Raw genomic sequence first — 15242 nt, 5'->3', positions numbered from 1 at the left:
TTTTGTATCATTTGACTAGTCTGTCAATAGAGATTTTAGATATGCTTTTTTATTTTTTGGACTTGTTGAACTTGCTGAGACATCTACAGATCATGATTTCAGGTTGACCTAATTTTCTACTTTGAAAACTTTCTGCTGGTTCCCAAGATAGGAATATGGGGATATGCATATTTACCACTCCTTTCCAGTATTTTTCCTCTTTGCCTGTGTTAATTCTCCAGATCAGTATTTCTTAAATAGTGGTTACTGACTGGTGAGTTACCTTCTGTGTTGACAGTAGATTAAATATCCCTCATTTCTTTTATACTGCTACTTTCCATTTAGACAGATGCTTATAAGCTAAATGCACACAAAATTAATTAAAAAACAGTCGTCTTTGCTAGACTTTTTTAACAACTTTATTGAGGTATAATTTTATATATATATATATTTATATATATGTGTGTGTGTGTATGTATATATATATATATATATATATATATATACACACACACACACACATATATATATATACACAGTTTAAATATTTATTTATTTATTTGGCTGCACCAGTTCTTTTTAGTTACGGCACGTGAGGTCTTCGTTGCCGCATGCGGGATCTTTTTTAGTTGTGGCATGTGGGATCTAGTTCCCTGACCAGGGATTGAACCTGGGCCCCCTGCACTATGAGTGCAGAGTCTTAACCACTGGACCGCCAGGGAAGTCCCTGAAATATAATTCACATACAATACAATTCACTCATTTAAAGTTTAAAATGGCCTTTAGTATATTCACAGAATTGTGCAGCCATCACCACAGTCAATTTTAGAACATTTTCATTACCCCTGAAAGAAACTCACATCCCTTAATCATCATCCCCAGACCTTTCCATGCCCCCCAACCCTGGGCAACCGCTAATCTACTTTGTATCTATGGATTTGCCTATTCTGGACATTTCTTATAAATGAAATCATACAGTATCTAGTCTGAGTTCTTTCACTTAGCATCATGTTTTCAAGCACTAATCATGTTGGCACCATGTAACAGCATTTCACTACTTTTTATCGCCCAAAAATATTCCATTGTATGGATATACCACATTTTATTTATCCTAGCCATCCTAGTGGATTTGAAGTTGCACCTTACTGTAGTTTTGATTTACATTTTTCTGATGGCTAATGATGTTGAGCATCTTTTCGTGTGCTTATTGGCCATTTGTATATCTTCTTTGGAGAACTGTCTATTCAGATCCTTTGTCCATTTTTTAAAAAGTATATTTAAAATTGTTTTAGCTAGACTATTAAGGGAAAAAAGTTTGCTCTCAGGACCATTTCACTAATATATTACAAAAATAGTATTTTAAGCTAAAATATAAGGAACTAGGGACTATTATTTTTCTTAGATACTAGAGTCTATAAAGTGATTAAAATCTGATTTTACCAGTTATTATCAAGAGTTCTGTTAGTATAAACTCACGGGAAAAGACTTTTAGACTATGCTAATTCTTGTAGTTAGAACTTGTTAGATGTAAGAGCACCAGTAGAGGTAACCCATGACTTACTGCTGGTTTTGTTAATCCTGTGTACCTAAGACTGAAAAAGTTATGCTGTTAAAGATAGTGATTTAAGTAGACCAATAAGCTAGTTACTTATCTCAGTCTTCTATAACTAGATTCCTTTTTTCTTTTTTAATAGCTTATAGATGTCATAGATAAGGAACTAATTCAGCCTTTTGAGATTCTGTTTGAAGGAGTTGAATATATTGCCAGAGCTGGATGGACTCCAGAGGGAAAATAGTGCGTATGTTAAATTGCCACTTCTTTACAAATAATTTAGGACCCAGAACTGTCTGCTGTTAGATTTTTCCTTTCCGTTGGAGCTGCCTTCACAAGTAAATCTGAAGTGTAGATAGTTCTGCACAAAGAATTTTTCCTGAACTAAGTGGACTTGTAATCCTATAAGCATAGGTGCATTGCATTTTAATTCTGTCTCTTAGCCAGTCACAGTTTCACAGTGTTATTTGTGGTTAAATTGTATGACTTTTAGGCTCACATATAAGTATGTATATTTCTAATAAATAATTAAGCAGAAATATTTGTAGAGCCTTATGTGAAGATGATTACATGTAGTTCCTGTGTCTAATGTGGACAACAGGAGTTTCACGAGACATTTATCGACATTAAAGGGAGAAAACAATTTCAAAGGCCATCTGTGATTTTGGAAATTTAAAGAAAACTACTTTTAAAAACTCTACTCAAGCTTAACTTTTAAAAGTAAGTGTAGAATAAGCTAATACTTTTAATTAGCCATTTGTAAGTGATAATTTAACATATACTAAAGCAATACTTTCATTGTGATTATAGAAATAACTGATGGGTGCTAGGGGAAGGATTAGTGGAATATTCATTTTCTGAAGAGTGTGCTTTATTTTGTGCTTTTCTTTTGTTTATTTAAATAGTGCGTGGGCTATCCTACTAGATCGCTCCCAAACTCGCCTACAGATAGTGTTGATCTCACCTGAATTATTTATCCCAGTAGAAGATGATGCCATGGAAAGACAGAGACTCATCGAGTTAGTGCCTGACTCTGTGACGCCACTGATTATCTATGAAGAAACAACAGACATCTGGATAAATGTATGCATGTTTTCTTGTACTTGGTTTGAATATTTTCTCAGAATGCTAAAGCAAATGAAGCTCGATAGCAAACTATCAAAATGAATTTTTTGAGTTCAAAGTAACCTTGAATGTTATTTGCTTAGTTTGAACATTTTCAGATTGGAATGTTGGTTCCAGAATGGGTAATGGTTTGTACATAAAAGGTACAAACTGAAATGACATCTCCCTGACTGCAGAATTGCCCTTGTTTCTGGACACATCAGATATTGAAAACACAGCCTCATTAGTGCCTCTGAGAGGACCACAAGAATCCTGTCTAGAAAAGACTTTCTCTTTTAAGTTGGCAAACTATACCAAAATATAACAGTTTGGGATTGAATTTTTCATTTTCCAGTTTAGTGGAAAAAACTTAAACAAGATACAAAATAAATAAAGCTAGCTCACTCCCTGGCTGAATATAGGCTTCATATGATTCACCTAAAACAGATGAACATCTGTTTTCCCTTGAACTGTTAGAATATTTCTCTCTGGAAAAGAGAAGTAAAAGACATTTTTCCTCATCACTTCTGTAATAAGATTTATATCATTAAACAAACTTCGTGCCATGTTTCAAAGAATTTCAGAGATGGTGAGTAAGAAACAGCTTTTGGTCATATTTTTCTTTTTTCTCCATTTGGAAACATTTATTTCTCAATAGATGAAGTCTTTGACTAAAGTAAGAGAAACGTGAAAGGCCCAGGCAAAATCTCTAATTGTACATATACCATACACCCTAGCCTGACAGTTATTTATATTTCAGAGTATGTTTATCAAGTAATTCTTCTTTCTCTGGCTTAATTGAATTGTTTATGTAGTATTTTCATTAATGTGTATAGTAAATTAAGCTATTCATTTTACAGATCCATGACATCTTTCATGTTTTTCCCCAAAGTCATGAAGATGAAATTGAATTTATTTTTGCCTCTGAATGCAAAACAGGTTTTCGACATTTATATAAAATCACATCCATTTTAAAGGAGAGCAAATACAAACGATCTAGTGGTGGGCTGCCTGCCCCAAGTAAGAAATCCTTTTTTATTTAAAAAGGGGAAAACGTTGGGGGCAGAAGGTGGGAGGGGCAGGGTAATGTAATGTCTTTTTTGTGTACTTTATAAGCATAGCACAAAGTTCTTGATGGATACATAATAAACTATTAATAGTGGGTAATCTCTGGGTATTGGGATTATTTATTTTTACTTTCTGTTTTTGCCTTAACTATACATTTTGTTTAAAGTGAGCTCATATAATTTTTAGATTAAAAAAGCTAGTTTTAAAACATTACAAAGTTATTAGATATTTGTGCATACTAGATTTTTTTTTATACTGTCTGCATCTACACTGAAGTTGATTTATAGGTATAGCTCTTCAGATTGATGTAATTATGTTTCCCAAAGTGAAATTAAATATTATGTCAACTGAAGTTAGTTTCTTTTTAAAAAGTGATTGGTTTCCTTCTGGGAAATGTAATACAGAATGTGTAAGCCTAGGAAAAATGAAATGGTACATTGAATACTCCTGTGTTTTTAAAAAATTGAGTTATGGTTTTCTACTTTAATAATATAGAGTTTGTTTTGGAATAGTAGGCATTTAATTATATTATGTTATATGCTTTACTGCCATTTGTAACTTAACAGACTCAACATAGCCATTTTTAAAAAACTGTAGTAAAATATACAAACCAAAATTTATCATTTTAACTGTTTTAAGTGTGCGGTTTCATGGCATTAAGTGTATTCATATTGTTCTGCAACCATCACCACCATCCATCTCCAGAACATTTTTCATCTTCCAAAACTGAAACTATCCAATAAGGAATACCCAATTTAGTGGAAAATAAGTAACTTCTCATTCCTTCCTCCCCTCAGCCCCTGGCAGCCACTTTCTGTCTCTATGAATTTGACTACTCTAGATACCTCATATAAGTGGAATCATACAGGTCTGTCCTTTTATGACTGGCTTATTTCATTTAGCATAGTGTCTTCAAGCTTCAGCCAGGTTGTAGCATGTGTCAAAATGTCCTTCCTTTTTAAGGTTGAATAAATATTCCATTGTATATAGAAACACATTTTGTTTATCCGTTCACCTATCCATGAACAGATGGGTTGCTTCTGCCTTTTGACTGTTGTGAATCATGCTGTAATGAGCATGGATGGACAGACATCTGTTTCAGACCCTGCTTTCATTTCTTTTGGGTATATACCCAGAAGTGAAATTGCTGGATATGGTAACTCTTTTTGTGATTTTTTGAGGAACCACCATACTCTTTTCCATAGCAGCTGCACCTTAGTACATTCCCATTAGAAGTGCACAGAAGTTCCAATTTCTCCACATCCTTGCTAACACTTGTTATTTTCTGGGTATAGTTTTTTTTTTTTTGTTTTGGTTTGGTTTTTGTTTTGTGGGGTTTTTTTGGTAAGAGCCATCCTAGTGGGTGTGAAATGGTATGTCATTGTGCTTTTGATTTGCATTTTCCTAATGATTAGTAACATTGTCATGTTGCTTGGCCATTTGTATATCTTCTTTAGAGAAATGTCTATTTGAATCCTTTGCCAACTTTTTAGTTGGGTTGTTTTTTCAACATGGCCTTTTTTTATATATATATATAAATGTATTTATTTTTGGCTGCATTGGGTCTTCATTGCTGCACGCAGGCTTTCTCTAGTTGCGGTGAGCGAAGGCTACTCTTTGTTGCAGTGCACGGGCTTCTTACTGCAGTGGCTTCTCTTGTTGCAGAGCATGGGCTCTAGGCATGCGGGCTAAAGTAGTTGGGGCATACGGGCTCAGTAGTTGTGGCTCATGGGCTCTAGAGCGCAGGCTCAGTAGTTGTGGCGCACAGGCTTAGTTGTTCCGCGGCACGTGGGATCTTCCCGGACCAGGGCTCGAACCCGTGTCCCCTGCATTGGCAGGCGGATTCTTAACCGCTGCACCACCAGGGAAGCCCTCAACATGGCCTTTTAAATATCATTCTTACTTGGGAAACAGTGAGCTACATCTTAGGACAGCAAAGTAAATACTGCCTATGACTTTGCTCCTTCTCTTAGCCTAATTTTTTTTTAATCAGACAGGAGCTTATATATCCAAGATGGAGATTTCTTCCCTAAGACCCTTAGTTTAATTTGGCCCTTAGCATGAAATTGCCCTTACCAGTTCCTCTGTTGTTCAGAAATTAAATCTACTTATGGAATTCTGGAAAGTTTAGTGATGAAGACTGGTCAAAGAGCTATGAATAGTAGTTAATTAACTAAAACAACATTCTTGGGACAGTGATAGAAAGATGATAACTTAAAATTTTATACTCCTGTTGAAGAATAAGAAGAGCTGTCACCTTAGCTAACGTTCTTCTCAGAACACCTAGCCTCTGTTCCCTCTCAGTGTCTGTTTCTGGGCCCCTCAGTTTGTCTACCTCTTCTTTCCATTTCCCTCCTTTATACTTAGTCTTTCTTGCTCCAGATCTTCCTCCTTTTCTTGATGTCCATTTTATTTTATTCTTCCCTCCTTTCTTCCATAAGTGTCTATAATGTGTAACAATTAGTATTTTTAAAAAATATTTATTTATTTATTTGGTTGCGCTGGGTCTTAATTGCGGCAGGTGGGCTCCTTAGTTGTGGCATGCATGTGGGATCTAGTTCCCTGAGCAGGGATCAAACACGGACCCCCTACATTGGGAGTACAGAGTCTGAACCGCTGCGCCACCAAAGAAGTCCCAATTAGTATTTATTATATGTTAAATAATATTTATTTTCTGGTGATAAAATTTAAAATACTAAGTTGAATTTTTGTATCTAAGAAAAAGAAAAGGAGTCTATTTTTTTTTAACTTGAGTAGGACCCTACTTAAGATCCTGTATCATCTCACCATCTCAGCTTGTCCTCAGCTGTCACTCCCCAGAGCCAGAGCTGGTAGCAGCTAGGCATAGAGCAGTGGTTCCATTTTTTTAACTTTCTCCTTAGGCCACTGAGAGAGCCTCATCTACCAAGACAGAATCTTATAAAGATAAATGAGACGGGTTGGTATTGACTGTGGTAATACCCAATTTGTTTTTGGCAAATGAAAAACAATTGTATTAAAATTTTCCTTTTCTGGCTTTTTAAGTAGTTTATTGCATTTCTGGAAGAAATGCCTTATTGACCCATTAGATTTTTTTATCTTTCTAACCAAAGGTCTAGGAATGCAAGTGCTTTTGAGTTCTTTTCTGTCTTTGCCATAAGAATCTATTATGCTGTTTTCACTTTATTTACATGGATTATTCCATTATTATTATGAAGACTCATAACTTGGAATTTTTTTTAACTTTAGACTTTATTATAAGGTGAAATTCACATAACATTAACCATTTTAAAGTGAACATTTAAAATGAACTGTGGCATTTAGTACATTTACAGAGTTATGCAACTACCTACCACCTCTATCTAGTTGCAAAACATTTTCATTACTCCAGACATAACTTTGAATTTTTCAGTGTTACCTTTTTGGAAAAAAGAGTTTAGAATACTATTTTTCATTGTTTCATTTGCTTGTAGTCTGGTATAGAGTGCTGAATTATGATTATGTTTATCTTCAGGTGATTTCAAGTGCCCTGTCAAAGAGGAAATAGCAATTACCAGCGGTGAATGGGAAGTTCTTGGCCGGCATGGATCTAATGTATGTTCTTTTATTCTACTGATATATTTAGTCAACATCGGCTGTGTGTATGCAGTACTAAAAATCAATAGTGCAACTTCATATGACCCCAGTATTTTGAAAATATTTTTAGGGCCTAAAAGAACCCAGTTTGTTGGAAAAGAAGAGTCTTAGTTTAAATTATAAATCTCACCCATTTTATAACCCTGGTATTAGATGTGATTAAAGGTCACCATTTTCAAATACAGTGTTAATAAGGGAAGGGCTGGTCCATACTTTTCAAGTCTAGCAAAAGTGAGTTATGAAAAAAAATAAAGTGAGTTATGATATAGTTTGAAAATTATTTCTAAATCTCTTATAGACTACTTGTGTCATTTCTACATTAGAAAATGCATTTACTACTTCTGAAGTAGTGATGCTGTTTCATTCACCTGTTTATCTTATCTCACAAATTTGAAGTTTCATCTACCACCTGCAGAATTTGATGAACATTTGTACAGAGCGTAGATTGATAAAGAAGAGGAGGGAAATCCACCCTCTGTTTCACTCTTGGCATACATATGGCTTTCTGTAGTAATTCAGTGAATTCTAGTTTTATTTCTTTTGCCTTTTATAGTACCTTGTGTTTGTTTCAACTTTCAGTTAGGTGGTCAGTTTCATGAGATATCTAAGAAAGCCATCCTTTATGTGTGATACGTACAGTTAAGATGATGTATGCTACCAGGATTTAGTGAAGGCCTGTGATTTCCTCAAATTGATTCAGAGATTTATTGAAGGATTATATATACTGGCTACTGTAGAAGTCACTTGTAGTCCCCAAGGTGATTAAGGAGAAAGAATGAAGATCCAGGTCCCAGGTTTGTTTTTGTTGGTAAAAACTTTAGAATATAATAGGCGACCTTTAAAGTCTCGTTTCCACTGAGAGTGTCACATGACCTTTTGGTTATATATTCAATATATTTTTTTCTCTTTGGGGACCTTGGATGTTATTGTCACCTGAGAAAAATCTTACAGTGTAATTCTAAGTTCTGATAATAAAAATTTACACTAATGTAAACTTCATGCTGTGTAATGGTTGGACAATACTGAGGGAATCCCCAAAATTGTGTTTATGCAGATCTGAACCTTATTTGGGCAACCTAAGTGTCTTTCTACTGCTTGCCATAATGTACATCAATTTTCTTCTTTATGTCATACTTATTTATGTGATGTGCTTGTGTCTCTCTTTCTTACTCTTCTATTTTCTCTCTATTCTTGCTTTACTTTTTTCAAGTTACCTTTCCCTTCTTTACTTTTGCCAGTGACCTGTTCACACCCAAAGATTTCTAATGACCATAATTGAGTAAATCTTTGAGGCTTTTAAACCCATGTGCCCCTTAGGGTTCTCAAAGTGTGTTCTCTGGACCACAGAGGATCGGCATCACCTGGGAACTTTTTAGAACTACAAATTCTTGGCCCCCCTCGCCCCCCAGACCTCCTGAATCAAAAAGCCTGGGGGTAGGACCCAGCAATCTGTTTCACAAGCCCCTCAGGTGATTCTGATATTCATGTGATGCTGAAACCCTCAGGTGTTTCATGTAAAGTTGCTACATGAAACAAAGAAAAGGGGAGTGAGGAATTAACCAGTTATTTATGCAGTTTTGAGAGGCCTGACTTCCAACTGCTAGGTCAAGAGCAGAACCAGTCCTGACGTTTTGCACAGATTAACACATACCTGTGAAGCTTCATGAATGTTTGTTCTGCCACTTCTTATCCTTTGTATTCTTTCTGTCTGTGTCATATAGGTCTACTTAATGTCAAGTGTGTTTATTTCTCTATCCATGCATGCTAAGAAAATGTTTATAATGACTAAGAAGAAGCTTCTTGGAGAAAACGTGGCATTTAAAAATACTTGCTTTTAGAAATGTACTTGTGTTTTCTTTGCTGTATAAAACAGTTTGAATTTTTTTTTAATAAATTTATTTACTTTATTTATTTATTTTTGGCTGTGTTGGGTCTTCGTTGCTGCACGCGGGCTTTCTCTAGTTGCGGTGAGCTGGGGCTACTCTTTGTTGGGGTGCACGGGCTTCTCACTGGGGTGGCTTCTCTTGTTGCGGAGCACGGGCTCTAGGCGCGCGGGCTCAGTAGTTGTGGCTCACGGGCTCTAGAGCGCAGGCTCAGTAGTTGTGGCGCACAGGCTTAGTTGCTCCACAGCATATGGGATCTTCCTGGACCAGGGATCGAACCCGTGTCCCCTGCATTGGCAGGCAGATTCTTTTTTTTTTTGACTGTTTATTTTTATTTTTATTTTTTTAACATCTTTATTGGAGTATAATTGCTTTACAATGGTGTGTTAGTTTCTGCTTTATAACAAAGTGAATCAGCTATACACATACCTATATCCCCATATCTCCTCCCTCTTGCGTCTCCCTTCCACCCTCCCTATCCCACCCCTCTAGGTGGTCACAAAGCACCAAGCTGATCTCCCTGCGCTATGCGGCTGCTTCCCACTAGCTGTCTGTTTTACATTTGGCAGTGTATTCATGTCCATGCCACTCTCTCACTTCATCCCAGTTTACCCTTCCCCCTCCCTGTGTCCTCAAGTCTATTCTCTATGCCTGCGTCTCTATTCCTGTCCTGGCAGGTGGATTCTTAACCAGTACGCCACCATGGAAGCCCAAACAGTTTGAATTTTATTAAACATCATTTGAGTAGGCTGCTAGAAGATTTTGAAAAGGAACAATAAAAGCCATTTATTTAGAATCTTACTGTAATTTAGGAAGACTATTAAGTGAATTCAGCTATGAGTATACTTGCAGTTCTTTTGAGTTCTGAATGAAGACTTAAAAGATCCTTCATAGTTATTTATAAACTATACCAGTATTGAAACTGATTGAGTGATTGAGTTCAGTTATTCCCCAGCCCAATAGATAAAAAATTTTTGCAAATTTGTACAAAAGACTAAAAAAGCACTGCCTAAGATAATACTGCACTGAGAAATAGGATGCTAAAATTAAACTCTTTTAAGTGTGTGTGAATGGTTGACCTGAGCTGTAATATAGGTATTTTTTTCTCTGTAAAGGATTGTAATTTTAATGAAATAATTTTTGTATTTTAAGAAAAGTACACATTCTAACCATATAGGAAACTACCAATAGCATGCAACTTGGACATCGTTTTACCTTCTGGACAGGATCTATTCTTAGCTATAAGACATGAGCAAAACCAACTCAAGCTTATTAACATTGGTGACAAATTTTTAAAAAGAGGCACAAGGCAAAGGGTGACTCAAATGATTCTGAATAAAATTGGATATTGTTTGTTAAATCACTGGTCTTGCCAAGGTCATACTAGCACTGATTTTTTTGTTGTTATTTTGACAGATCCAGGTTGATGAAGTCAGAAAGCTGGTATATTTTGAAGGCACCAAAGACTCTCCTTTAGAACATCACCTGTACGTGGTCAGTTATGTAAATCCTGGAGAGGTGACAAGGCTGACCGACCGTGGCTATTCCCACTCTTGCTGCATCAGCCGGGTATTAAGTCCCTGTTTGAAAAGGGTTTCCTTTCATATAAAAAACCCTCTACTCATGTAATACTCCTTTTCAGTAATGTGAAGATTGGTGAAGTTGGCCTGCAGAAACGTTAGCCTTAACTTTAGAATTGTTTATGTGTATAAATGGTCAGACTCTTACCATACTCCAGCTGTAGCATCAGTGCAGATGTAGCAACAGATAACCTTTTTTACTTTTCCCTGGGGAAAAGTAATTGTTTTTCCTTTCTCTAGCATTGTGACTTCTTTATAAGTAAGTATAGTAACCAGAAGAATCCACACTGTGTGTCCCTTTACAAGCTCTCAAGTCCTGAAGATGACCCAACCTGCAAAACAAAGGAATTTTGGGCCACCATTTTGGATTCAGCAGGTACTCATTTCCCTGAGCCTGATCTTAAGTAGGATTAGTACATTAGGGCACTAAACCTGTGTCATATGTCCACATTTCCTGAACAGAGTATTCCCGTTTCTTATCACCACCTGTCCCTGAGCTGCTGGGTTCCTGATTGATCCCACCCCTCCTAGTCTATCAATTATCAAATAAGACTGGTTACCTCCTACTCCAGGCAGGAGCAAGTGTGGAAGGCCTTTTTGAAAATAAAATTAAAATAGTCAAGATACCAGCTAGGAAGTGATTTATTCACATGTTTGGATGAGTTCCCAGATAAACAACTGAATTTGAAGGTAATATATACTGAACTAGTAAGACTCTTGAGCAGGGAAGCCGCAGTTTTAAGGAATACCTAGCTGGTCACTTTCTTAAACTTCTACAGCACTTGCTTGTAATGGCCATCTTAATAAAAGATAGAACACTCATTCTGTATGGGAGTGAAGAGCACTGTGAATTACCTATTTTTAAAATGCTTGATTTCTGAAACATGAAGAATGGACTAATTTTTTATATCTTTTAATTCATTTTATCCCCAAATCCTTTTTTTCCTGTTAGGTATTTTCACTCTTAAATATCTCCTAAGGGATTAAGAAATTAGCGCAAAACCACAAGGTATAAGTATGTTCTGATGTCCACAATCAGAATTTGTGATATGGTGATGATCTCTGCTTAGACTGTGTAACATCATCCAGTATGCACAGATTTAGTATAGGTCTATATCACTTTGGAAAACCAATTGATTAAGTTAATTTGTGGTTTCAGTTTCCCATCAGGTATATGGCTTAACCATCAATAAGTTACACAAACCGAGCACAAAGTATTTGTGTTCTGCGTGTGAATACCTCCTGGGCTCCAAGGATTGTTCATAATACTTTGTGTCTGCTTCTTAAATAGATAATTTGATATGTTCACTAGATTTACTTTTTTAAAGATAACTTCGTGCTTGATTTCTTGCTTATCATCTGAAGGGGGGGATGGTTAGTTATTTGTGTATAGAGTGGTGGGTTTATGGTATCTTTTCCTTGCTCTCAGATTGCTGAGCTCCCATAAGAACTCCTTTTACAGACTGTGTTACCTCCTCTCAGGTCCTCTTCCTGACTATACCCCTCCAGAAATTTTTTCTTTTGAAAGCACTACTGGATTTACATTGTATGGGATGCTATACAAACCTCATGATCTACAACCTGGAAAGAAATACCCGACTGTGCTGTTTATATATGGTGGTCCTCAGGTGGGCATATTTATATACATATGTGTGTGTGTGTGTGTGTGTGTGTGTATTTTTTCATTTTCTTTTTTTTAGGTGATTTGTTTTTTAAATGTCTGGTCAATTGTTTAAGTTAAGATTTGAGCATTGCTGAGCCTCTGCTATTATTGACTCTGGCTTATGCCCTAATTATCCAATTTAGGAGTTCAGGAAGCTGGGTTTTGTTAGATAGCTAACTCGAAAATCAGTGTCAATTTCTTCTTTTTTTTTTTTTTTGGCCTCACCACGCGGTTTGTGGGATCTTAGTTCCCCGACTAGGGATCAAACCCAGGCCCTCGCCAGTGAAAGCACAGAGTCTTAACCACTGGACCGCCAAGGGAATTCCCTCAATGTCAATTTCTTAATTTACAGTGAGGACTGTAACTGTCATGGGGAATGTAATATGTCAGTAGGTAAATATGTTGTTTTGTGGGTAGAGAACTTGTTTTGGAAATGATATTAAATAATTAAATGTCTTGGTAAATAAAGAGTCTTAACATATTTTTGAAAGCCTTGGTAGCCTAATGAATTCCGTCTCTTCATTCTAAGGCCACATCTCTCAAACAAGCTATAACACTTTATTTTTTTTTTATTTTTTTAGAAGGGTTTTTGGCTTTTTATTAATTTATCTTTGGCTGTGTTGGGTCTTCGTTTCTGTGCGAGGGCTTTCTCTAGTTGCGGCAAGCGGGGGCCACTCTTCATCGCGGTGCGCGGGCCTTTCACTGTCGTGGCCTCTCTTCTTGTGGAGCACAGGCTCCAGACACACAGGCTCAGTAGTTGTGGCTCACGGGCCTAGTTGCTCCGCGGCATGTGGGATCTTCCCAGAGCAGGGCTCGAACCCGTGTCCCCTGCATTGGCAGGCAGACTCAACCACTGCACCACCAGGGAAACCCAAGCTATAATACTTTAATCAGCTAGTTAAGGCAACTGCTATACTGCTATTCAGCACTGTAAGAAGTTTGCACCTTGATCTTCTTGTTTCCACCTTAAATATTAGCATGTGAATATTAAGCAAATTTTACTGACTGTCAGAGTAAAGTATTTTGGATAGGTGAATTGGTAAATTGGTAATTTTTTTAAATGTTTAATCTTGGTTATATATCTTACACTGAGACCCTGTAGAAATTAGAATATAATTACAATGTTTTTCTAATACAACTCTCTTGGACTCAGTAAATATCCTTTATAATTATACCCAGTTATTCAGATCTGGAAATGTATCTAGATGTAAAGTTATCCAAAAAATAAAAGTAACTACATAAGCCATAACATCTCAGCAATAACCATCATATATCAAGTTAAATCACTTTGCCATTGTTTAGTGTGTTTTACAAACAAAACGTGATTCACATTTGTATAATTGTCATCTACACATAAATTATGAAAGAATTAAATTAGACTTCTCTTAAAAACTTTGAGCCAAATCTTTGTAAACTTAAGAAAAGGTGTAATACAAAGAAATTCAGGGGAGAAATTACAGGACACTCTCAGAAGCTTTACATGTTTTGTTATATTATTTTGATATTATGACTAAGTAAGAAGGGTGTTTCTCCTTCCCAATGAAGAAATGATACATGAGATATGTGGAAAACACACTATAAAAACTAGCTAGCTGGTTATTTAGATTTTTAATACTAAAGGACTCCTTATATTAGTAATTAAGTTTTAAAAGTCTAAGCCATGTGAAAAGGTAGTATCACTAATCATTAGGGAAATGCAAATCAAAACCACAATGAGATACCACCTCACACCCCTTAGGATAGCTATTATCAAAAAAAAAAAAGGAAAATAATAAATGTTGGTGAGGGAGTAGAAAAATTGGAACTCTAATACATTGCTGATGGGAATGTAAAATGATGCAGCTACTATGGAAAACAATATGGCAGTACTTCAAAAAGTTAAACATAGAATTATAATCTGATCCAGCAATTCCATTTCAGGATGTATACCCAAAAGAATTCAAAGCAAAAACTCAAACAGATACTTGTACACCAGTGTTGATTGCAACATTATTCACTATAGCCAAAAGGTGGAAGCAACCCCAGTGTCCGTTGATAGATGAATGGGTAAACAAAATGTGGTATGCAGAGGAATATTATGCAGCCTTTAAAAAAAAAAGGAAATTCTGACTCATACTACAACATGGATGAACATTGAGATCACTATGCTAAGTAAAATAAGCCAGGCACAGAAGGATAAATATTATATTTTTCCACTTGTATAAGGTACCTAGAAGAAGTAAATTCATAGAGACAGAAAGTAGAATAGAGGTTGTCAGGGACTGGGGAAGGGTTAGGGAATTATTGTTTAATAGGTTTGAAGTTTCTGTTTGGGATGATGAAAAAGTTCTGGAAATGGATAGTGATGATGGTTGCACAACAGTGTGTACTTAATACCACTGAATTATATACACTTAAAATGGTTAAAATTCATGTTTTACCATAATAAAGTCCTGCCATGTAGTAAAAACAAAATTCTTTAATTGTTTGGAGTACCTTATGAATCCAACTGTATTTTTTTGCACTTATAGAACAGTTTCTTTCTCAAAGTGTTCTTTGGAAGCATTCATATTTGGCGAGACCACAGGAGAATCTGCTATTCAGTTTGCAGGGAGATTTCCCCATAATACTTTGCATGATAGAATGCATTTGGCACTTCAACCCACTGGGGGATCATTCATCCTTATGTTTGATGACCATGTGGATTAGTTACGAAGAGGCTCCTTAATGTAAGATCAGATCTTTCTAATAGCACACAATAACCTTGCAAAATTTGATTAAATCACATAAGTGGTCCAAACCTTTTTTTTTCTTGGTGT

General features: G+C 36.1%; 1 protein-coding gene across 7 annotated transcripts in view; it reads left to right on the top strand.

The window, feature by feature from the left end:
• The window catches only part of DPP8 (dipeptidyl peptidase 8), a 61589-nt gene that overhangs the window by 33716 nt on the left and 12631 nt on the right, over nt 1–15242 (top strand). For all 7 annotated transcript variants that reach the window (XM_082446026.1, XM_082446022.1, XM_082446024.1 and 4 more), the window contains 7 exons: nt 1674–1774; nt 2437–2614; nt 3496–3655; nt 7197–7276; nt 10618–10770; nt 11022–11157; nt 12264–12409. In XM_082446026.1, coding sequence (XP_082302152.1) covers nt 1674–1774; nt 2437–2614; nt 3496–3655; nt 7197–7276; nt 10618–10770; nt 11022–11157; nt 12264–12409 — 954 coding nt within the window. The remainder of the gene's footprint in view (nt 1–1673; nt 1775–2436; nt 2615–3495; nt 3656–7196; nt 7277–10617; nt 10771–11021; nt 11158–12263; nt 12410–15242) is intronic.

The sequence above is a fragment of the Balaenoptera physalus genome (genome assembly GCF_965194825.1).
Source record: "Balaenoptera physalus genome assembly, chromosome: 2".
NCBI classification, from domain to species: Eukaryota; Metazoa; Chordata; class Mammalia; order Artiodactyla; family Balaenopteridae; genus Balaenoptera; species Balaenoptera physalus.
The sequence above is the reverse complement of the archived record's forward strand: the minus strand, read 5'-3'. Positions and strand labels throughout refer to the sequence as shown.